The sequence below is a fragment of the Medicago sativa genome, chromosome 6 (assembly GCF_051527215.1).
Source record: "Medicago sativa cultivar Bolivia chromosome 6, Bolivia_mono, whole genome shotgun sequence".
NCBI classification, from domain to species: domain Eukaryota; kingdom Viridiplantae; phylum Streptophyta; class Magnoliopsida; order Fabales; family Fabaceae; genus Medicago; species Medicago sativa.
In genome coordinates, this window is record NC_140754.1 from 8690933 (window position 1) to 8716297 (window position 25365).

General features: G+C 32.5%; 2 protein-coding genes across 2 annotated transcripts; one reads left to right on the forward strand and one right to left on the reverse strand.

The window, feature by feature from the left end:
* Nucleotides 1-2603: 2603 nt before the first annotated feature.
* Nucleotides 2604-4832, forward strand: LOC146912558 (7-deoxyloganetin glucosyltransferase-like). Its single transcript, XM_085722129.1, has 2 exons — nt 2604-3353; nt 3717-4832. Exons 1-2 carry the CDS (start codon nt 2831-2833, stop codon nt 4646-4648), a joined length of 1455 nt encoding a protein of 484 aa, XP_085578255.1. The 5' UTR covers nt 2604-2830; the 3' UTR covers nt 4649-4832.
* An 846-nt stretch (nt 4833-5678) lies between these two features.
* On the reverse strand, nt 5679-14105 carry LOC146912559 (U-box domain-containing protein). Its single transcript, XM_085722130.1, has 16 exons — nt 13087-14105; nt 11626-11830; nt 11271-11422; nt 10925-11180; nt 10619-10771; nt 9292-9495; nt 9089-9201; nt 8848-8962; nt 8136-8225; nt 7839-8042; nt 7650-7745; nt 7385-7507; nt 6750-6842; nt 6478-6642; nt 6179-6268; nt 5679-6082 (listed from the first exon to the last, which is right to left on the reverse strand). The coding sequence occupies exons 1-16, from the start codon at nt 13965-13967 to the stop codon at nt 5900-5902; spliced, it is 3123 nt and encodes a 1040-aa protein (XP_085578256.1). The 5' UTR covers nt 13968-14105; the 3' UTR covers nt 5679-5899.
* Between the last annotated feature and the right edge of the window lie 11260 nt (nt 14106-25365).

Consider the following 25365-nt stretch of genomic DNA (forward strand, 5'->3'; position numbering starts at 1 on the left):
TGGTTTATCCGATATCATATTGAGTGATTTCATTATTGGCCATATGGTCTAAAATTAGATCCACGAAGACTTGTTTACAGTTTACAAATTGTCTTTTCTATAATACTTTTGATTAATTATAAAAAATATCAATTTATTAAAAAAAATACTTTTGTACCTTCTAATAAAATAAAATCACAAGCTGGGAGAAGAGGTTTTGTATGAAATCCTCTTCAACTAACTTGTATACAAACATAGAGTACGCGTTAGTATATAAAGACTCAAAAAGTATAGATATAATCCTATGTGGGACTTCATAACTTAAAATATAAAAATACTAAAAGAACTTAACAATCTATTTATTGGAAGAGAATAAAAATGAGCTTGTGCCTTTTGTGATTACTGATTTGTAATCAAGTAGGGAGAGAAGCAATTCTTTGATTCATTCGTTTACATTTTTGTAAGGATACTATAGTTGTAACATTTGTTTTGTCACTATCATTACTGCAATGATCATATTATGTCACTAAAGTGAGTGACACTTATCTAGTTTAGTTCAACTATAAATAATAGTACTTTTTTTGTTTTGTTTTGGTGTACCTATAAGTAATACTTCTCGGTTATCTAGTTTGATTCAAGTTTACTTTTCAACATATTGAATTTCAAGTCCTTTACATTCCACAATAACTTTTAAGTCATTTACATTTTATGTCAATTTACTTTTCAGTCTTTTAAATTCAAATCAGCGTATTTTTTTCTATTTAAGTCATTTAATTTTATGTCAAACCTTTATTCAACCAATTCTACCCTCAAAATCTTTTTCTAATTTAGAGGTATTTAATTACTAACTATAACTAAGGTTCTTTCCAAAAAAAAAAAAAAAAACTAATTATAACTAAGGTCGTGTTCAGCATCACCGTGAATTTTCCAAAATTACGGTGGTTTACGGTTCACCGTAACATAATTTTGACAAGCCTGTTGTACTACAAATGCTAACTGTAATACACTAAGATGTACTACATATTGATGACTTGTACTACAAGTTACTCTATTGAACTTGATCCTTTGGCTTAGTTTGCTCTTGGTGTAATATCCCCCACAAGTTGGAAGATGGTAGATATCTATCATCCTTAACTTGGATAGTAAATTGTTGAAGGGTTAAGGAAGCAAAGTTATAGTGAAGAAATTTGCAACTTGCTTGTTAGATGACACTGGTAACAATTTGAGATTGTTTGCAAGAAGTTTCTCTCTCACAATGTGATAGTCTATCTCTAAATGTTTAGTTATTTCATGAAATACTAGATTAACAGATATATGAATATCGCCCTGATTATCACAATAGATTATTGTAACCTTAGGACAATTAACTTGTAAATCCTTGAGCAAATACAGTAGCCATTGCCATTCACAACTGTAGCTAAAACACTATACTCAGCTTCTGAAGATAATTTGCTCACTATAAGTTGTTTCTTTGTGACTTGCTAATAAGAAAGAAACATTGTGCTGATATAGATCTCCTGGTGTTTTTACAACCTGCCAAATCAACATCAGAGAATTCTTGTAATTGAATGGATGAATCTCTTGGGAAGAAAATACCACGTCCTAGCCTCACTCCAAAATTAGAAAAAGCATAAGCTTGTGGTTAAATGTAAATGTGTAGTGACGGTTGTTGCCAAGAATGAGATAGACCACAAATGTTTAAGACTAAATCTTTAAGTGGTCTTCAAAGGGAGTGTTAAAAATGTAGCGATATTCGCACCCTAAGAATAAATCACAAGTTTTATTTTGAATGAAGTGAAGATAGATGTTACCATAGAGTAATCCTCATTACTGACACTATACTGCAATTTCTTAAGCTCAGCATCATATTTTCATCTCCAAGAAGTTGCTGGTGCAAGTTGTTTTAGGTCATTTTCATTGTTAAAATACTGACTTCTCTATTAATTGTCATGGTGGATCATTCATCTATAATGTTTTACTCTAGTGTTGTCAAATAAAAGTTACGGCGGTGTTATAGCGTAGATAAATTTGAACAAATCACTATTGTTCTGCGATATGCTATTTAGTTCAAAATGTTGTCAAATAGTGTAATACCGTAGTGGAATTTGAACAAACCGCTACTTTCTGCAATAAACAACAGTGTGTTAGAAGTAAGTCTTCTGGTAGTTTTCCATGTAATCCATCAATAAAAGAATGACATTCAGTGTTGCTATTAAATCTGTTACCAGTTTCTATCCAATGTTTTACTCAAACTAATGTAACCTTGTTAGGTTTCTTTTGTAGATGATGATAATGAATAAACAGGTTGTAAGGTTTATGTCAGTATGAGATTTTAAAACAATGTCTGTGACAGCAAAATGGATTTTGAACTTTTTTTATTTTTTCCTATCAATTTCTTTTCAAGTCCAAACAAAGGTTAACAAACTCTCATGCATGTGCTTATTAATTGATATTAGAGCCTAATCTCATGCCTTAATAATATTCCTCTACAAAACATTTTGCTTTTCAAGTCCAAACAAAGGTTAATAAACTCTCATGCATGTGCTTATTAATTAATATTAGAGCCTAATCTCATTACAGCCTAATCTCATGCCTTATTAAAGACTAAAACTGAGAGTATTGCTAGTGATCAGTTTAGTGGTCCATCAATGTGATATTGGAGCCTAATCTCATGCCTTACTAATATTGCTTTGCCAAACATAGTTCAACATTTTGTTTCATATCTTTGTGCTTTGCGTTTTAAATTTGTTTTTCTTCAACATATACTCTATAAAAGCATAAGCTTATATCCCTTGTTTTTGAAACACATATATAGAAATTTAATTTATAAAAACTGCAAGTTTCATCAAAGATGAGTTATTTTGCTGATATAAAGCCACATGCTGTGTTGATTCCATATCCAGTTCAAGGCCATATCAATCCGTTGTTGAAACTAGCAAAGCTTCTTCACCTTAGAGGCTTTCACATAACCTTTGTCAACACCGAATACAATCACAAACGCTTGCTCAAATCAAGGGGTTCAAAAGCCTTTAGTGGTTTCAACGATTTTAGATTTGAGACTATTCCAGATGGTCTGACACCAATGGAAGGTGATGGAGATGTTACTCAAGACATACCATCTCTTTCTCAATCAGTAAGAAAGAACTTCCTTCAGCCCTTTGGTGAACTTCTTGCTAAACTTCAAGACTCTGCCACTGCTGGTCTTGTTCCACCAGTTGCTTGCTTAGTTTCTGATTGTATGATGTCATTTACGATACAAGCGGCTGAAGAACATGCACTCCCGGTTATTCTCTTTTGTCCAGCTAGTGCATGCTCCTTCTTGTCAGCTCTGCACCTCCGTACGCTGATTGAGAAAGGTCTAATTCCACTTAAAGGTAACAATTATGATCATTCTTTCTCCTATATAATATATACATGTGAAGGGATAAAGTTACTTCACGAGTAATTCTGCTTATATTTGTAGCCATGTGATCTGACAGTAAACATTTACTTTTTTAAAGAGTTTATTATACGTTCATTTCAGGTTTATACTGTTAAAGTATCCAATAGTTTAAAAAATTTATGGAAATTTGTTGAGTTGATTTTCTCAATAAGATCTTTTAGTTTGGCAGTTGGATTGATAAAATTTAAGGTTTATAAAGAGCTATTAAGTAACTCGACTCAAAATTACTCTTGAAGTGACTTGATCTCTACTCTTGAAGCCTCAAACTATTGACTTCTATAATTTTGACAAGCAGATGAGAGTTATCTGACAAACGGATATTTAGACACCAAACTAGATTGTATTCCCGGATTGCAGAACTTTCGGCTGAAGGACCTTCTCGACTTTATAAGGACAACAGATCCAAATCATGTCATGGTAGAATTTTTCATTGAAGCAGCTGATAGATTTCACAGAGCATCTGCTATTGTTTTTAATACATATGATGAACTTGAGAGTGATGTAATGAATGCTCTCTATTCTATGTTCCCTTATTTATATACCATTGGACCTTTACCTTCATTATTAAATCAAACTCAACATAATCGCTTGGAATCTTTAGGTTCCAATCTTTGGAAAGAAGATACCAAGTGTCTTGAATGGCTTGAATCCAAGGAACCCGAGTCTGTTGTTTATGTGAATTTTGGCAGCATTACAGTTATGACTCCAGAGCAACTGTTAGAGTTTGCTTGGGGTTTGGCCGATAGCAAGAAACCTTTTTTGTGGATCATTAGGCCTGACCTTGTCATTGGCGGCTCGTTTATTTTGTCATCTGAGTTTGAGAATGAAATTTCAGATAGAGGCATAATCGCAAGCTGGTGTCCGCAAGAGCAAGTACTGAACCACCCTTCAATTGGTGGATTCTTAACTCATTGTGGATGGAACTCAACCATTGAAAGCATTTGTGCAGGAGTACCAATGTTGTGTTGGCCATTTTTCGCCGATCAGCCAACAAACTGTCGGTATATTTCCGATATATGGGAGATTGGAATGGAAATCGATACTAATGTGAAGAGAGAGGAGGTGGAGATGCTGATCAATGAATTGATGGTGGGAGAGAAAGGAGATAAGATGAGACAAAAGGCCATGGAGTTGAAGAAGAAGGCAGAGGAGAACACTAGTCCAGGTGGTTGTTCATACATGAACTTGGACAAAGTTATTAAGGAGGTTTTGCTTAAACAATATTAGATTAAAGTGGTTTATTCTGGGAAATGTGTTTGTGTATTCCTCTATCTCCTCTTAACTTTGTTAGTTAGTCAAGTAATGCATATAGTGAGAGGTGATGGTTATATTTAAATTGTAAGGCATATAAATATGATTTATTATGTTATTCGAGTTCAATATAAATAATGATACTTATATTTGTATGGAATTTCATTTATTAGTCTTATTTGTTTCATTATATAACTGAATTTGTTTTCCTGTTCCTTCCTGTATCTATAGCTTGTCTTATTTATTTTAAGTGTAGATATGCAAAGATAAATCACATAATGTTTTTTTTTTTTGAAAGAAATCACATAATGATTTGTTTGCTAACCTCCACAGTTAGGGATTTCCCACATTCAAATATTTGAGATATCAGTGGTCATTCAAGCAAAATCAGATAGTGTTAGGTTTTCGTTTTGTATTTAAGAAAACTTAGCTTGAATCTAGACTTCTGATCTTGATAGGACGTTCTCCAATATCCCAAATACGTGAATGTGGAGAATTAGAAGTTAGAACCATATGGAACCCAAATTCAGCATATCTTTTGAGAATACTGATTTGTAATCAAGTAGGATATCCTGTAGGTGTAATATCATTTGCTCTGGTTTGTTTGATCTTGTATTGGTTTATCGGATAGCAATGTGAGTGATTTCTAACTGATGACCATAGCTAGCTGCAAGATCATTTACCACTGAAAGGTAGATGATAGAGAACTAAAATGTTCAAATTGAGTATACTAGTTCTCAGCATGCTGAAAAACAGCAATTAGAAATTAGAAATCACCAATGGAAGAACTTCTGGATTTAACAATCAAATGTTGAAGGCTTATGTTTCAGTGTGTGTCATGGTACGAAATATTTACCGCCGTTTAGTGTGGCACAAAAAATGGATTCAACCCTCCCAAATCCCAATCAAATTTTCTGCATACACAGAAGTAAGAGAATCGAACTCATGACCACTTGCTTAAGAGGTCAAAATAGCTTTATGACTTGAATCAATTTTTTGCTAGTTGAAGTAGAAAAGCATGGGCTTATTGTATCATAATATTCAATCTCATGACCTCTATACATTAACTATTTCAAATATCCTTACAGCCTAAAATATCTAAACATTACTTTAAAATTTCCAAGGAAAAAAAAAAGATTAAATTAATTTAAGTTCCACATCTAACTTTATGTGCATAGTGCGAACGAATCCATATTTCATTTGCAAAGTTAGGAAACTAATATGTTCCTAATCGATCAACATTTCTGAAGTATCTGTGGTTTGAATGGTGGCTTTAGAACTTTGTATGTTTAGGCTTTCACCATGTTTCTTCATTTCCTGAGACCTAATAAACTCTTCAATTTGTGCTTTGAGTTCAACATCAGGAATCAGCATATCGGCGGTAAGATGAGAACGGTTGAATGGGTCACTCTGCACAAATAATCAAACAGGAAAGCATAAATCACTGAACCACTTTTCAGAATGAACATCAGTAATATAAAACAACAGGTCAAAGGAGTTAGTTACGCTGTCACTAAGAAGATGCCTCTGGATGACAGGACGATCAACCGTGATTCTTGAGGAAGGCAAGATAACTGGATCCTTCATCAAAGTGTACTACAATACATATAAAAAAATTGTTTATTAATTCATTGTGTAATTAAATTAACTTATTCTGCATTAAAAACAGCTCGCAATAAAAGCAAAAAACAAATTGACAGCTTTCGCAAAATCAAAAGCAACTTTTCCTAAAAAAAATATAAGATCAGTGCCGGCTCTTTCCATAAAAACATCGACGTCTGCGCAGAAAAAAGTGTAAAGCATACTTGAATTGGATCGAGGAATTCATCTGGTATTTCTCCTAGTGTATCTTCAGCTTCCATGGCCTCTGAAGCAGCAACTTTGGCTTTAGCACCGAGCTGAATAAATTCCTGAATAATTCTTCCATCCTCCCCAATTCTACGAAGGACATCCGCAGCTGAGCTAAACAACTGCAGCAAATTCGCAGTCAAATTGCATTCTCTGATTGGATCGTGGAAATACTGTAGTAGAGATCATAAACTACTTGAGGACAATTGCAGTATATTAAAAGTCTAACCTGATCATTGTATGATCGGCCATCCTTTGAGATGGCAGATGGGAAGATGGAATTTGTGTCACCTCTGGCAAGATGAACATATACATGCACAATCTTCAAATGAATAAATTAGAGTGTAGTTAGTTCTCTGGAATATAAAGTTAATATTTGTTCTGTAATATAAATGGTAACTATATATCCCTTCAAAGAAAAATACAAAGAGAAAACCTCTCGCAATCTCTCTTGCAAAGTAATAACACAAATGTTCAATATAAGATGAAAAATAGATAAGGGTTTTGGTATTATCGAAGACTAGAGAAAACAACAACTCTTCATGAAATAATTCTTAAGTTACTAATGTTGGAAAGATTTACATGTCAAGCACACAACAACAAGAATTGTACAAGACATTAATGTGAGGTAGTAGGACAGACAATTTTGATACTATAGAGATTGAAAACTACAACAATTTTGGCAATATATATTCTGACGAACAAATAAACCATCGTGAATGAAGTTATTAAGCTTGCAAAGCAATAAGGAATGCACAAGAAATGAACATGGCGTTTAACAATATAACAGGAAATAAAAATGAAGTGGAGTATAAAAGCACTCTTCTGTATTTGCTTTTGGGTCTGCCAAAGGGTAATGCCAACCTGTTTAAGCAAATGCTTTGGACGAAATTCATATTTTTCGGGATCTTTCAGACTGAGTGATTTTCTTTGGGGACCCACTAATTGCAGCAGAAAGTAATTGAGCATGCTAGCCACTCTATCAACCTTGCAAAATGAAGGGAAAAAAATTTTATTAAGTTAATAAGGAGAATAACAAAGTTCAGAGGAACATTATAGTCTGCCACAAAATCTGTTTTATGCGATGACAACATGAATAACAAGCTAATGTTGGACAGAGAGAAATTACCATCTCAGGAAGCAGGAATGGAGCAGTAATCTGCTCTGTAGTGAATGCAAGCATACTGACATCTTCATTTGCCAATTTCATATCTATCCGAATAATCTACAAAAACATTCCAGCATTGTTTGTTTTATTAGATTAATTTTAAAATATATGCATAAACATAATTACAAAATAGACCAAAGTCAGACTGACATTTTCTTGAGAGTGGAATAACCGGGTCCTTTCCTGCCTCTCTTGAACTGGTCGTCGCTCCCATTCCGCAGTATTTGACATCTCAGCCTCCAATTCTTTTAGCTCAAGAATTTTGTTCAGACTTTCGTCAAGAAGATAAATACTATCATTAATCAGAAAGTTCAAGAAATTGAGATAGACGCCCTTTTCCTCCTCTTTAGCAATCTGCAACAAAATTAAGTTCAGCATAAACCAAATGCAGTTGAGTATCATGAGATAAAAAATAAAAATAAAAATCAAATGTCTTTCATGTATCACCTGTCTCCAAGCACTACGATGACTAGGGACATTCCACAGATATTCAAGGAGCTCGGCAATATTATGGCGGATATTAAACTTATCGTAGAACTGTAGTGAACGAGTAACAAATAAGATAAATTAGCTAAGGATTCTTGTAGTACTCAACAACACAGAAAGATTATGAACCCAAATACTGAAACCCACTGAAAGTAATATGTATATCAATGTTGTCAATTGTGGATAGCGGAATATGAAAATTCTGCGCAATAGTACTATAGCAGCCATTTGACAACATTTTGTACTAAAAAAAAAAGTGTTCCACGGAACAACTGCTGTTTGTCCAAATTCTCCTGCGCTATATCGGTATAGCGTCACTATAACTGCTATTTAACAACATTAATGTATATCATTGTGTGTACAATACAAAAAAATTATCAGGGCAATATCTGTGAGCTATATAAAATTAGTGGAACAGTTTGAAATAAAACTCGTAAGTTAATCTGACATTGCTAGTCGATAACACATTTAGGATTATAATGAAAGATTTATCTGACCATCCTATCTCATCATTCAGTAAACATGGACACCCTTGTTGAAGTTTCAGAATGAGTTTGAAAATAATAATCAAGATAGGTGTTTTCCGAACAACTAAAATAGATTCCTGGTATCAATCTATAAATTTATAGCATGAAGAAAAAAAGCTGGTCATTGTCTTCAAATGTAGACTAACCTGTGTGTGAGAACCAGTGAACTCAATGTCGACATAAAGTTTCAGAAGATTCCTCACAAGATACTGAAGAGACAGTTGGTGTCCTTCAAATAAAGTAGATGTAGCAGATGAACCGCTGCATTAAAAGAATAGGGCACGGCAAACACGTTAAAATTCCTGAACTTGAAGACTTCAGAACAAGATTCAGTGATATAAATTTAACAACCAAACTTCCAATTTTGCATAAAAGACACCAAATTACCTCCTACGAGGCATCCAGTTATTCAGAACTTCGACCATCTTGGCTCTCAGATATGGGTTTTTGATAAAGTCAGGGCTGCCCATGAACATAATTATGAAGTTCATAAACTCATCCTGCAGAACAAGAATAGAAAGGCATAACCCTGAATAAGAATTTGGTAGAGAAAGGATTAATAAAAAATAACCGTTTGAGGTGAAATCTACCAGCACGACTCCATCTAAGGCCTTTGGAATCCGGGAAGCAAAAATTAGAAGTTCCAGGGCATCTTCTACAAAATGTTCAGGCATGGCGGAAAATTCCATAGGGCATGGGTTTGGTAGTGGCATCTTAAATCCACCTACCAAGCCAACCAACCAGACGATCATCAAGCGGTAGAAGGAAAGTGCATTCTGAATAAGAGTGTTATCCTGAGGAAAATAATGTGAAACCGAAAAAGTCAAAATGAGAATTTGAAATTTTAAGCTATAAAAAACACTAAAAAGTAACAAAAGTTAATCTACAAAATATGAGATGAATCAACCATCCGACTTTAAAAATTAGACTCAGATTATATAATCTTGGACAGATAGAATATGACACTCTTATCCTTCAAAGCAACCACACTCATGAATTCTTTATTGAGAAATAAAAAAATACCATTAGGTTCCATCAATGAGCTAATGTCACAAAAGAAAACCAAGAATGATAGCAGAAAGAGAGCACATTTGTGACAAGGTGCAAATAAACAAAACTGCACTCAACTAGTTATATCTATATTCTAGTATAAATAAATGTAAATCCTGTAGTACAAGGTCTAATACATGTGTGTAGAACACAACATTCTGTACCACTGTATACAATAACACTACGACAGCTACTTACACTCCTCCCTCAAAGTAGATAATTTAATCATAAGTACTTGGCATGTTACAGATGTTGTTAATTAATCCAAGGACCCTTGAGAGGCTGTAGTAAAATATATATGCTAGAAGGTCATTAAGTTGATCAAATTAGTAACATTAAAACAAAACAGAAGATCTTCTCCCCAGTGAAGTGACAGTCTATCAGTGCTTCTATAAAAGACTAGTCTGGAAGTAAATGCAAGGCTATTTGATTGTCACAAATCAGTTGCACCAGTTTTGCAGATGGCTGGAAGACAGAAGCCAAAGCCAAACAGCTACTGGAAGTAGGAACACGTTTGAAAAGGAGAAAACTAGTGTTTCTACCCTATCAATACTAATGGGCCTATAATTGTACAAGAGTTCAGTTATAGTACACTAAGGTAGGTAGCGTTAGGTATACAGGTTAGAATACGACATAATAGAACATGAGTTCTATTCTATATTTGATGAATATTAAAAGTAGAAAAGAACAGGACAAGAGTAGAAAAAGTGGTACATTTACATTTTGGCACCATATGGAAACAAAGAGAACGGTACACGTTACTCCATTCCATTATGTCTGTGTCAAACGCTACTCAAGTATGGTGTGTATCTAATGGACATTTCACAGAGAAAACAAAACTCCAAAAAGAGAAGAAATATAACCTACCCTCAATATCTGAGCTTCATAGCAAAGCTTCTCTTGCGAATACAACTCCAGTTCTTTCTCAAGTCGAGTTATATCCAATGCCAATTGAGGAGAGGGTGACTGCTCCTGCATGGTTTTAAGTGTGGAAAGAGTATCTTCACTTCTAGAAATATCCTGAAAAATAACATGGCTCCAAATTCAAAGCATATAAGAAATAAGACAACATTAATATTTAGCCCCCGTAAAATTAGAATACTAAACTTAGCACCAAAACAAAAATATTAGAATATTAAACCTTTAATTCTACCCAAACATACATGTCATTACCTGAGCTAAATGTTTGTAGTCAGAAAATGCTTTTAAAAGCCCCAAATTGAGCACTCTTGCAGTCATAAAGAAGCATTCACATATAAATGAGTATTTTGGACTGGCATTATTACTACCAGAACTACTGGCCTCTTGAGATTCTTGCAGACGTTTCTCACCATCATTATATTGATTCATATCCCCTGCCGTAGTTGGGTTTTTACTTTTAAGCCATTCAGCGACTTCTTCTGATGACGCATGAAGAGCAGTCAACCCACTAAAACAAGATCATAACCAAAAGTTACATATAGAGAGATACATGAAACTTCAATAAGAAATTCTAAAAGTTAATATACAAACCCCTCACCTTAGCTTCAAACGGTTTGAGTGGTGTACATATTTAGCATCAATTTTATCCCTTTTAGTTAAATTTGCATCTAAAAATGGTTCGCAGAGGCGAAGCATGACAGCACTGAGACTTGCAAACATGCCTGAACTTGCAGAAGTAATTGGATCAACCTGTTAAAAAAATGTAACACATGGTCTCATGAGAAATCAAAATAATAAAATAATAGACATAGGTTCAAAAAGAAAACAATAAATTCCGGCCTGAATATGATTAGTAAAGAACAAAAGAATGAGAAGAAATAAATCATTAATACAATATCTCTCATTTCATCACATTTCGTTGTTTTTTAGAATGGAGAAAAGAAGAAATTTACCTGCATCTGAGCCCTGGAAGCATTTAAATTGATCACCTCTGCAAGATACTCAAGTACATTTTCACGAGTCTCTGTACTTTTAAGGAGGATGCGGAGTACTTCGGATAGGCCATCATATAAGGTATTCATGACAGTTTTGATGGTGGTGAATGAAGATAGTAAATCAGCTGGTCTCCGAGTTGACGCATCAGAAAAGCACTGCTGCCTGGATTTAAATGTGAGCAAAAATGTGTTAAAAAATAAGCCAATTCCTTTTGAACTGATTTCAATATGCACTTCATGAAATAAGCATTTTAATAAACTAAACGTCTCGTGACAAAACCTGATATTGGACAAGCGCTAAATACCCTTTCTAGAACTTTTGTGAACTTATCTTACAACTTAACAATAATTCCTTTTGAACTGATTTCAATATGCACTTCATGAATAAGCTTATTTTAATAAACTAAACTACTCGTGCCAAAACCTGATATTGGAAAAGCGCTAAATGAAGCTATTTACCCAACTAGTTATTTGAACCAAGTTCATATCATACACAACTGAAAGCAACACTTCTACTACCATTATCTTCATTTTCTCACCATTCCAACAATTGAATCCCACTAAAACTAAATACACAACCCATACAAAAAAACCAACTAATAGTTCAAACCAATTTTACACAAATCAAATAAAAGCTTCATTCCATACCATGACTCATGAGAAGCACGATATCATTTGTCAATTGAACCAAGTTCACACAAATAAAAGTAAAGTTTCAGTCCATAAAACGAGAAAATCAATATCCAAAATAACCGAAAACAATTGTATTCCATACAAACTAGGGTCCTGTTTGAATAAACAGCTTACTATGTGGCTTAAAGCACAAGCGCTTATCATACAAATGCTTATGAATAAACTATCTCCATAAAACAAGATAAATTAATGTCAAGTTGTTTTTGTCTAGTCTATAAGTTGTTTTCATAAGCAATCCTGGAGTGATTGTAGAAATAAGCTAAAATATCTCTTAAACATATCTAAGTTGTTTTCATAAGTTCTCCCAAATAGTGTCACTAGTGCTTATGCCATTGAATAAACTCAAATAAGTCAATTCAAACAGTTTCACTAGTGATTATACCAGTAGATAAGCTCAAATAAATCAATTCAAACAGTGTCCATGGTGCATATGCCACTAGATAAGCTCAAATAAGTCAATCTAAACAGTACCACCAGTGCTTATGTCAGTAGATAAACTCAAATAAGTCAATTCAAACAGTTTCACTAGTGATTATACCAGTAGATAAGCTCAAATAAATCAATTCAAACAGTGTCCGTGGTGCATATGCCACTAGATAAGCTCAAATAAGTCAATCTAAACAGTATCACCAGTGCTTATGTCAGTAGATAAACTCAAATAAGTCAATCCAAACAGACCCTAAACACAATCAAATAATCAAAAACAATCAAAAGTTCAAATCTCACCCAATATCCGGCGAACTCTTGAAGAAGTTTTGATCAGGAAGAGCACTAACATGAAAAAAAGGACCCAAAATGCTAGTCATTTCGATAGCACGGCCATTCATATAAACACCTTTAGGAATCCACCATTCATGACTAACAAGACTCTTTGCACCAATAGGTAACCTAACCAAAAACAACAAAACCCTAAGCGAATCCTGAAAATTCCCAAGCACAGATACCTTCATCACACTCCCTCTCAATTCCTCATACAACCCTTTCAAAATTTTATCCAAAGTTTCGAAATCACCATCCCTAAAAAACTCATCCAAAAACCCTGGTGGACTCTTCACTCCAGCAATTCTTGTTTCACCCCCAAATACTCCCATTCCACCGCCCCCACCGCACTCTGATATAATCAGAGGCAGTAACGGCGATGCTCCAGCGCCAGTGCCACTGGCGCTGGAATTTGAATCCCGAGCTCCACTAAAAAGCTCGGGATTCTCAAGATGAATCCTACAATACGAAACACAAAGTTTCTTAGCTTGTTTAATCACGGTTTCGATTTCTGACCTAAGGTTTTTATCTTTCATATTAACGACTTTCTTCGATTCATCATGAGCGCGGGTGTAACAACCGACGAGATAGTGAAACGGTGAGGATTCTACTCCGGCGAAAGGGAAATCGCCGGAGAGACGATCGATGAGAACTCTTTCCATTACATCGCGTGATAGGAGAAGGTCTTTTCCTTCACTGAGAATCTCAGCGGCGGTTAGTTCGAGATAAACGATTCTCGAATCGGTTGTTGATTCTCCGGTGATGCTGACGAGGAAGATTTTGCGGATGATTATGTCTTCTACTTCCTGTGGAGTTCGTTGAGGTTTTGTCGCCGTCGCTGTCGCCATTGGAGAGTGATCGGAAAATCGATTTTCTGTGAATTTGAGATTTTTGAATTTTCTCGAGAAAATTTTTGTCGAGAAATTCTCCCGAGAAAGTGAGAGAGAAAAAGGATCTAGTTAGAGTGATAGAATGAAGAAGAAGATTCTTTGTTTCTGAAAATACTTACTTATAATGATTAAATTGATTAGGTAAAGGTTAAAACGACGTGTGGAGAAAGATTAAACGACATGGTTTTGTTATGATAAAACTATTTTGTTTTTTGTTGTATCTTGTAAAAAAAATAACAAATTTTCGAAAAAAATAACTAAATTGGAGACAATATTGTCATGTTTGGATTCATCTTTAAACTATGCAAATGTTAACGAGGGTCACTCAAATACTTTTAATACCTTTAAAAGTAGGTGGATTCTAGGGTGAGGGCTCTACCAAGTCCCTCACCGGTGGACCACTTTGAATAACAGTTAGGAGCCACTTGATTAATCGAGTGCACGAATCTAGTCATACATTGTACACACTAGATCACATATCTTTTTTAACTTGTCTTCTAACTGTTTATTAAAAACAACTTCTCCTCTCTCCCAAACCTCCATACCCATCGTCATAGATCCCTTCCTCCTCCTTTTCTGACACATTTATATTTTATGCGATCTTATGTTGAGGTTTCCTACTTGGGTTTCATTGCATCATGCCTATGCCTCTTGATTTTTCTTTATTTATAATGAAGATAGTGAATTCATTTTACCGTAAAAGAAATAAATTAGAGTGAGCAATGCTTTTGTTTCTATCTTCCAATTCTTTGCTCAAAAGCCCCACTGTGAATAATAATTGTGTTCCTTGTAAAAATTTAAAACTTGTTGTTTCATGAAGAAAAGAAACTTGTAAACCAAAAAAAAAAAAAAAACGAAAGATTGAGAATGGCCCTAGAAAAAACGTTTACCCATGACAATTATCTCAGGAAATTCTTGATAAAATGGTGTGATGATTGTGTTATGAATCATACTTGTTCTTAAAAATTAAGATAGTGAATCAAAAGAGAAAATCGTATAAATAATCATATTTGTAAGAAAATAAACATAAACAAGGGATCTTGTTGTTCCTGGACATGCCCGTGGGTGGTTTCAGAATGAGAGTAGAAAATGAGCATGAAGAAGGGTAATCTAGTATATGTAGTGTATAATAGGATATGTGGACTTGATTAATCTAATGGTCTTAATTGTTGTTTATAGTGGTTCATCGGTGAGGGATTTGATAGAGCCCTCACCCTAGAATCCATGTTAAAAGTAACTTCTTTTTTTATTTTGTAATCAATGCATTGAAGATTAAATTATTAGACTTTTTTTATAGAATATTTCTCTTTTTAAAATGTTTTTTTTTAGGGATGTTTTTAGAATGTTTAAAATGTGCTCCGAGGACACTTATTAACAAAACTCTTTAAACTATTGTGTGTTTGAAACCATTTTAAAAAGTATGTTTATGTTTCTCAATGCACTTTTTTGTTTTTGTAGTGTTTTGAAGAAATTGAACGTGGTCCATAGAGACTTTTCATTTTATTTTTTTGGTTACAAATAGAGACTTTTCATTTGATTACATCATTAAGATAGAATTTTAACTTACCTGAAGTTTCATGATTTTTTTATGGCTAAATTACATCATAGTCTCTTTAATTTTATTTTATTTTTGGTACAAGTCTCTTTAAACTATTTAATTGCAATGAATTGGTTTTTAAGTTTTTTTACCACTTAAGTTTTTAATTTAATTAATTGTAACAAGTTTATTTTTTATATTTTTCATAACACTTAGATTAATTGTAACTTTTAGGTCTCAAATAATTTACATTTTTAAAATCTGAAATTCCTCAAGTTGTCACGGTTAAATAACTTAAATGACCTAATTGATATGGAAAAAACTTAAAGTACCAATTTATTACAATTAATTAACTTAAAGGACTTAAATGGTACAAATAAAAAACTTAAAGATTCATTTGTTAAAATCAATTAATCAATAGATGCGCATAAATTCACTTTACCTAAGTACAGTTTCTGCAACAGACGCGCGTAAACTCATTTATATATGTACACACTCATATGTCTTTGACCCAATCAGATGATGCCACGTGTCATTGCCTTATTTTAAAAATTAAAAAAATGAAAACTTGGTTTTTAGAACAGAGATAAGAGTAATATTACATTTTGCAGAAAACAAATTAGAAGCAGAACATAATTCAGACCCAATCTCTGCTTCAACCACCACCCACTATGAACAAGTTCCGCCGCCACTCTTTGACGTCGTCCTCTGTTGTACTATAGAAAATAGTTGGCAATTCACCTTCTCCCCTCTTCTCAATTTATTTTCAAAATTGATCAATTTTGTTATGCAGTGGAATTGATTTAGGATTGTTATCTATTGAGTAGCGGATTGATTTGGGATTGAAACTGTTTGAATTAAATGGAAATTTGTAAAAAATAGATTCTATTCTGCACATTCTGTGAAAAAAAAATAGGGATTAAAATTGTTTGAATTGATTTGAAATTTGAGAAATGACAGATATAGGCGGCGGATAAAACGGTGGTTGTGCGTTGAATGTTGAAGCGGTAAAGGGAGAAAGTGTAGGGGAAGACTTGAAACGGTGGTGTTGTTATGCTGTTCTAAAAACCGAGTTTTCATTTTTTTAATTTTTAAAATAAGACAATGACACGTGGCAACATCTGATTGGGTCAAAGGCATGTGCCTTTGGCACCCTAATGGCACTAAAGTGTTGCCCCTCTTTTACCTTACGTAAAAGGCATTTTAAGAGGGACGGCATGTAACGGCCGTTTTGATTGTTCAATTATTTTAATTTAAATGAGTTTTAGAATATATTTATATGATTAGTGTGATTTATAAGATTTATGTGATTTATATGATTTTAGAGAAATTTATGAGACATTGTGATTTATTTTATTGTTTAATAAAATAAGATTCGAAAATAAAATAAATATTAAGTTGTGGGGTTATTTTGTGTAGAAATATATATGTTATTTAGTGTAGAAATATATTTGTTATTTTGTGTGGAAATATATATGTTATTTAGTGCAGAAATATATTTGTTATTAGTGTAAGTAGAATTGGAGGTTAGAATAGAAAGAAGAGCAAGTTATTGGGCCTAAATAGATTTAGGAAGAGTGATTAGTATTATAAATAAGGAAGCTTAGGTTAGAAAGAGTTTTTACGTTAGACCGCTTTTTGGAGAAAGAGAAGATAAAAGAAGAGAAGAGAAGAGAAGAGAAGAGAAGACAAAGAGAAGAGAGAAGGGCTGCCAATCGATAATTCTAAGGTAAGGGTGAGACTAACTTTCAGTAATATTAAGTCTGTAATTCTGATAATTAGATTTAACATGTTGTAGGTTGAGTTTATGAGAATTTGAGAATTAGGGTTTTGAGAGAGATTTGATGATTAGATGATGGAAACTTGTTGAATTGATGTAGAAATTGTGTACAGACCTTAGATAATCCATAAGATGATTATTGGAAGTAGTTTTGAACTTAGAACCATGAGATTAGGTGAAACTTGGGGAAAATCTACATTCTGCCCGAATTTTGATATTAAAACTGGTATTGATCGGTGCAGAATTGGTCTTAGGTGAAAACACGAAAGTTGTAGGTATGGATGTTAGCTTTCTAATGTCGTTGGTCTCACGTCAAAACGATTTATAGAACTTGAGTTATAGTCAAATTACTGCATGTAGGTCACAGTGAATTTTTATGGACTTTCAACACAATTTTTCCGAATTTAAAATGAAAACTGGTATTGATTGGTGCAGAATTGGTCTTAGGCGTAAACATGAAAGTTTTAGATAATTTTGTTAGCTTTCTAATGGCTTTGGTTTGACGTGAAAATGATGTTTGGTCTTTGAGTTATGATGAAAATACTACAGGGAGGTCTTAGCGAAATTGTACGGTGACATCATTCTCTGTTTCATGTTTTTGCTTTTTGTTCATATGTTTATGTTTTGAATTGATCTTTGTTGTAAACATGAAAGTTGTTGATATTTATGATATCTTTCCAGTAGCTTTGGTTTGACATGAAAATATGTTGTGGATAATTTATTATGTTTTTACAAAGATACATAGTGAATGATTGTTGATGTTTAAATACGATGTTATATGATGTTGTTTATGATTGATGAATATGATGTTTTAAGATGTTGTTTATTATCATTTGATATTGTTATATTATGATATGACATGAATTATTTATGTGATCCATATGTTGTCAAGATGCTAAGATGTTAAGATGTTAAGACGTTAAGATGATAAGAGTTGTTAAGTCGTCGAGTCGTTATGAAGTCATCAAGTTGTTAAGATGTTATGTTGTCAAGATGTTAAGATGTCATAGATGTTCATGAAGTTTCTAAGACGTAAGATGTTGAGTCCATGCATACTCATTTAAAGATGAGGGCTCATGCCCTGGAGCTTTTGCTCAACCACGACGATGGAGCCTTTGCTCAACCACGACGATGAGGGCTTATGCCCTAGGAGTATATTTATGCTCAACCACGACGATGAGGGCTTATGCCCTAGAATGGTACCACATACATTTGCATTTGTCAAGATGATTTGAGAAGTTGAAGTTGCATAGTCGAGTCGAAGTTGTTAAGATGTTAAGATGTCAAGTTGTCGAGTTGTTAAGATGTCAAGTTGTCGAGTTGTTAAGATGTTAAGATGTCAAGTTGATGAGCTATTAATGAAGTGCTTTATGAATGATTATGATGTTTATGATGATTGATTATGAAGTTGCTTATGATGATTGATTATGAAGTTGTTTATGATAAGATACTATGTGATTTATGATATGATGTTATGTGATTTATGATAAGATGTACATGTTTACTAATGATGATATGTGATGATGTTTGTGATATTTATGATGATATATATGATGTTATGATTAAGGTGATATATGTGTCATGATTAAGATGATATATGATGTTTATGATTATTTATTATGATAATATAAGATGAAGTTTATGACTAATGTAGGAAGATTAATGATACTAGTTAATGAAGTTTAAGTTGTTAAATGTGATTGATGAATTATATGCTTAATATTGTTGTTGGTGAAATATCACCCCTTTGCTTGAAAATGTTGCTCTTCGAATGGGTAACTTGCAGGTAACCAAAATTAGTTGCGGTCGTGAGTGGACTCCTCACAAGTGTGTCTTAGGTGCTCTGATACGTAACGGGATGAGATTATGTCTTTACTTTCTGTTCCTTACGTATTACTTTATGAATCTTTCAAGAATTGATGTTGAACTAAGTTTTATGAGATTTTATATTGAGGCCCTTGTGCCAAAGATTATTTAAGTTGTTGAAATTATTCCGCTGCGAAGTTTAAAATAATATGATATTGAATTTTGAGTGATAAATATTTATTTATTCAGTTTATGTTTTTAGAAAAAAAATGTGACATTCCGTTTAAGTTGAATTACTCTGATTTTTATTATGAAATTTTTATGTTGGGAAAACGGAGTGTTACACGACACGTGTGTGCATTCTTCTTTCTAGCTTTGACAACTGTTTCTGGCTATCACAGAATCATACAAAACAATTATCAATGCATACAAGTTATTATCGATATATATTTATATTCCTATTTTTTCTCCTACGGATTGTATCTTGTCTTCTCCCCTTCTCGTGAGGCTTCATCCTATTCTCTTTGTTATTGATTATGCTTTCTTAGTCATGCGCTCGTACCTTCCTTTATGTCATGTTACTTTGTTTACGCAATAAAGTTACTCACGCTTAGGACTTATACAAGGAAATTAAAGTAGTTTTTTTAAATTTAGCTTTTGAATATTGATGTTATATTTTACTAGCGAAAAGATGACACACGTCTTTCCTCTCTTTTTATTGCGCTAACGCATGTAAATTATGAACGGTGTTTTATAAAAAATTCTGATTTTGATAAAAATTATAAGTACAAATATTTGTAACTTTCAAATTGTAACAAACCCAAAATAATTATGTCTATTTTTTCAATAACAACAGTAATTTAACAAATATGATATAAATCCTTATCTTTTTTAATACAACTCACAATATAACATTAATATAGAAATATTTGTTTAAGGATATAATTGGAATTATAAAAAATTCAGCCATAAATCTCAATCCCCGTCATATATAATATTGACAATATTGTTGCTACTGTAGTGAGATATTTTCTATCTTAATGGGATTCAGTTTTTTTATTTAAAATTTAAAATAATATTATTAAAGGATAAAATAGTAAATAAAATAGCTTAAATGAAGGGTAAAATAGGTAATAAAAAAGTCAGCATAAACTAATGTATTTTAAGCATATTTTCTTTATATATAGTATAGAATAGTTTAGATAGATATACTTGATCTAATTTGCTCCACTTTTTTTTAAGGATAGAGGAAAAAAAATTGATCATATACTCATATTGTGTTTGTTACATGATATAATTTATATGTTAAAAAAAATTGTGTTTGTTACATTTTTTTTTAATATTTGAATTCATTCTCATCCATTATCTTTTTTAAATGATAAGGAAAAAAAATTGGACATATACATTTTGTTTTAATATTTGAATTTACTCTTATCTATTTGTTATATGTGTTATTTGCATTAAAAGTTGAGGGTAATTTAAGAAGGAGAAAAAGTCAGCCCAAAAGAGGCAAAAGAGGTATTTTCTTTATTTATTGTATAGAATAGATTATAAAATTTATTTTTGTTTTAACATGTAAACTTTTTTATCAAAGTCTTTTAAAGAGATTCGAAATTAATCTTGATGATTTGTTTCCACATTGAGAAAATATTTCATTCATTCCTTATGTGATCTGGTTTGGGAGTGGGACTCTTATTCTATAATTTTATAATGTTTTCAATTCACTAGTAGGAATTAGTGAGAATGGCCACATACGGAGACATATTTTTTTTTAGGGATATACAGAGACATATTGGAAAAGATAAATGTTACTATAAAAAAAAATTATACATCTAGTTGATTTTATTAGCATAGACTTCTTATAGTTATCCATTTTCTATGTAAGTTTCAATGCATAAACTTCTTATGTATTATGCAACCGTTAACTAAGATTGAGCTTAATACTAAAAATGTTTCCGAAATCTTCAATTAATTTCCTTAAAAACAATTTTAAAAAATAAAGTCATAGTAAGTAAATTCTATCAAATGATTTTTTTAAGTAATTATGTCAGATGATTTGAAAGCACAATAGAAATTTGTAGAATTTATATGTTGTTAAGACATGTATATCTTTCAAATATAGGGACCGTGCATGAAAATAAGGATTTCGGAGCAATATTTTTAAAGTATTTTTTTGTTTTACGTATTAGTCTTTTTTTGGTAGTAGTCGGGGTTTGAATCCGAGACCTTACATATTTTTTATGCATTGTCCAACCAACTGAGCTAAGCTCACAAAGACAAAATACAAAAGAATAGATGTAAAACGAATGAATAATTTTCCTTACAAAAAATATAAACGTATAATTTGTCCAATTTTTTTATTTGACCAAAATTTGTCCATAAAATATCAAAACTTTACAAAATTTTATGCGATTATTTATAACCAATAAAATTAGTTTTCTTTTTTGAGAAAAAAATCAAATTAGTTTGTTTATAGATAATAGATACATGATGCACAAATTTAATAGAGGTTAAAAATTACAATCACTCTACATATCTAACATATATAATATTTATTTCACATGATATGTATGACTCAGTGTCATATTTAATATATGAAGAATGAATATAATATATATTCTTTGAAAGATATATTGGTAGTTCGTGTATATAGCCAACAATGTTATTTGTGATTGAAATGCATGACTTCAAAGTCATAATTAATAAATGAAAAATAAGAAAGATGTGAAGTCCTTGTAAGATATATTGGTTATTTGTACATGTAGTTGATGATATTGTTTGTGATTAAAATGCATAACTTCAAGAATCATGTTTAATTTATAATGTGAGAAAATCAAATGTTTGTGATTTATTTTTAATTTAAAATTAAAGATATATTAATCGTGTTTTTATTTTTTTCAATTAATAAAGCTAAAAAGATCAATCCAATAACAACCTTTACAAAATTATTTCTGCTTACTCCATGTCGATGTTCTAAAAACCGGACTGGAGATCAAACAGGTAAGACTTCCGTTTCAAGGTTCAACCGGTCAAACTGGTTTATTTGGATAATTAATTACTAATAAATAAAATATATAGTTGTTTACTTCAACAGGAGCTTGATTTAGGGAAAATGTTACAAGTACAAAAATTTATTAGGGTGACTTATTCTTTCTTGTGAGACCGGGCCTCACCACTGGTCGTTATGGTGGCTAGCATAAAGAACCATGTATAACATGTACAAGGTATAACAAAGATCATATAAACAATCATTTTGAAATCATCGAGTTTAATTAGCAAGCAAATAGGCATTTCTTTTTCTCAAATTATTATTGATGTCGACGTGTCAGTGTCTGTTTCATGTCTGATGTCCTTGTCTTTGTATGTCCTTCTTAGTTACAAAGTATCATAATTTTTTATTAGGAGAACTAAGGGTTCAGCCAAAATTAAGGTTCATAATTTTTTATATTAAAGTCATAAAATTAGGCACAAAATTATAATTATAAATGGATATCTTTATGTAGATTAATTTCCCTCACTTTCTAATTATGATACCTATGCATTTTACGAGTTTAAATGGACATGATTAAGCATATAAAATGTCCTTGGAGAACTATCTCTTGATGCATTTATAGACATCATATGTTTACACTTCCATGATTATTAGAGTTCATGATAATGTCATGAATCTATTTTTTGAAACAATATTTTTGAACAGTTAACAATGCAACAAAAACACGTTTCAGAATAATGATTTTGCTTTAACCAAATAGTACAAAGAGAGTGGTAGTTATAAATTATAATTTAGACCAAAAATCTATGAAAAAAAATATTCAAAGTATAATTACGTCAAATGTATTACTTAGATTATTAAATATTCTTTGTATTTATCATGTGATTTTATATCTAGCTATCAGTATTGTGTTGATGATGAAATTTATAGTTATGATTAACTGGATGATGAAAGAATGATAGAAGACAAGCTTCAGATTGGGTCTTATGAAAGGAAAGAAAATATCTGAATGTATTGACCTCATTATCCATAATTTACTTTGTATTATATTTGCTATTATAATTAAGGCTTAATACATGCTTTGGTCCCTTAACTTATTTTCGAATTTCATTTTGGTCCCTTAACTTTAAACTGTCTCAATTTGGTCCCTTAAATCTTACACCGTTTACTATTATGGTCCTCTCCGTTAGTTTTTTTGTAAAAACTGTTAACTTATGCCACATGTCAGTTTTGATTGTGATCAAAGGTTGGATTTGAAAGGCACACTGTGGACTCACAACATCTCACAACATATGATAACTCCATCAACAACAACAACAATTTCTTCATCACTCTCTCCACCGATCTTTAATTCCTCTCACTCTCTCTATGCATCTTCTTCTTCCTTTTCTTTTTCTCCACCACCAATAGCACCGCCAACTTACGGTCACCACCACCACAAACCAAACCAAAACCTAATTTATGTTGTCTCTCAATTTTCACTTATCTCTTCCTTCACCTTCTTCCTCGACAATTCTCAAACCCAACCCCAATTTTGTTGTGATGATTGAATTTCAAGCATTGAGAAAATTCACCCCCTTCAGATTCAACCAAAAATCACATAAGAAATTCCACCCCCTTCTGAGTTATTTTCTTCTTCTAGAAACAAGTATTCTCTTTCTTTTTTCCTATGAGGATTTTTGGGGCTTATTTCAATTCTTGCTTTCAGTAACTTTAAGTTACAATTCATGGGATTTTATTTTTGAAGTCTGAATGCGCTGCTGCTGCTGGTTTGTTGTTGTTGGTTTGTTACTGTCCTGATGCTGCTGGTTTGTTGTTGTTGATTTAATTCCACCCTCTTCTATTTTTGAAGCAGATTATGGTTTGTTGTTGGTTTTTTCTGTCCTGATGCGCTGTTGCTGTTTTTTACTGGTGTTGTTTTCGGCTTCTGGCAGACAGGTTTTAGGGAGTTTTTTTCTTCCTAGTTTTTTGGGTGTTGCTCTGTATTGTTTCTGCTGGGACTGTTGTATTGTTGTTGTTGTTTTGTTTCGCCCATTCCTCTCTTCTTTTGATTTTCAAACCGATAATGGACACAGAAGGCATGGAATCATAATTGTTTTTGAGTTTCTCTACCTTTGCTTTATATCTCCTCCTCTCTTTCTCTTTTTCGTTGATAACCTTTTTTTAAGTTCTAAACTTGAAGAATTATTTTCTCGAATCATGTGGTTACTTTGATTCATTGCTAAACTAACACAAACTGAGAAATCAAGCCATATCATGAATTGGCAAGGAACAATTATTATATCTTCTTCCAATTTCAGATTAGTAGAAGGACATTGTTGTTGAGAGAAGAGGAAGAAGGCAGTCCGTTTTAGCCCAAATTTTTTACTCTTTCTTCGTTTTTATCCCAAAAATTAATTGAAAAAGAAAAGAAAGAAGAAGATACATAGAGAGAGTGAGAGGAATTAAAGATCGATGGAGAGAGTGATGAAGAAATTGTTGTTGTTGTTGATGGAGTTATCATATGTTGTGAGATGTTGTGAGTCCACAGTGTGCCTTTCAAATCCAACCTTTGATCACAATCAAAACTGACATGTGGCATAAGTTAACAGTTTTTACAAAAAAACTAACGGAGAGGACCATAATATTAAACGGTGTAAGATTTAAGGGACCAAATTGAGACAGTTTAAAGTTAAGGGACCAAAATGAAATTCGAAAATAAGTTAAGGGACCAAAGCATGTATTAAGCCTATAATTAATTGTATAGCTTATCTACTATCTATATAACTAATCCATAAACTTGAATCATTATCCTCCTCATTCTCATAACAAGATTGTTCCATCTCTCAAATGACGTGCTTCACTTGAAAATGATAAAAGAGATACTACATTACTATGATAGATTTCTTGAGATACTACGTTACTATGATAGATTCATAAGTTACTCTAATAGTTGTACACCAATTGTTGATCTGGAGAGGAAAAAACGAAGAAAGAGAAACATGAGCGGCGATTCAAGTGAACAGTAGTTTCACCACCACCGCCCCTTTTAGGGGTTGCTCTAGATCGGATTTCAATCGTTTTTCTGGCTTTTGTCGTGATCTCTCTCTCACGCGCTTCAATCTTCAGGTGATTTCTGGGTTTACTCTACTCTGTTCCTTTTGATTTTGTGGGTTTCTGTACTGTTTCTCTTGGTAGTTGTTTGCTGCAATTTTGTTGTTGGTCTGTTGCTTCTATGGGTTTTGTTCAGAGAACGTCTATC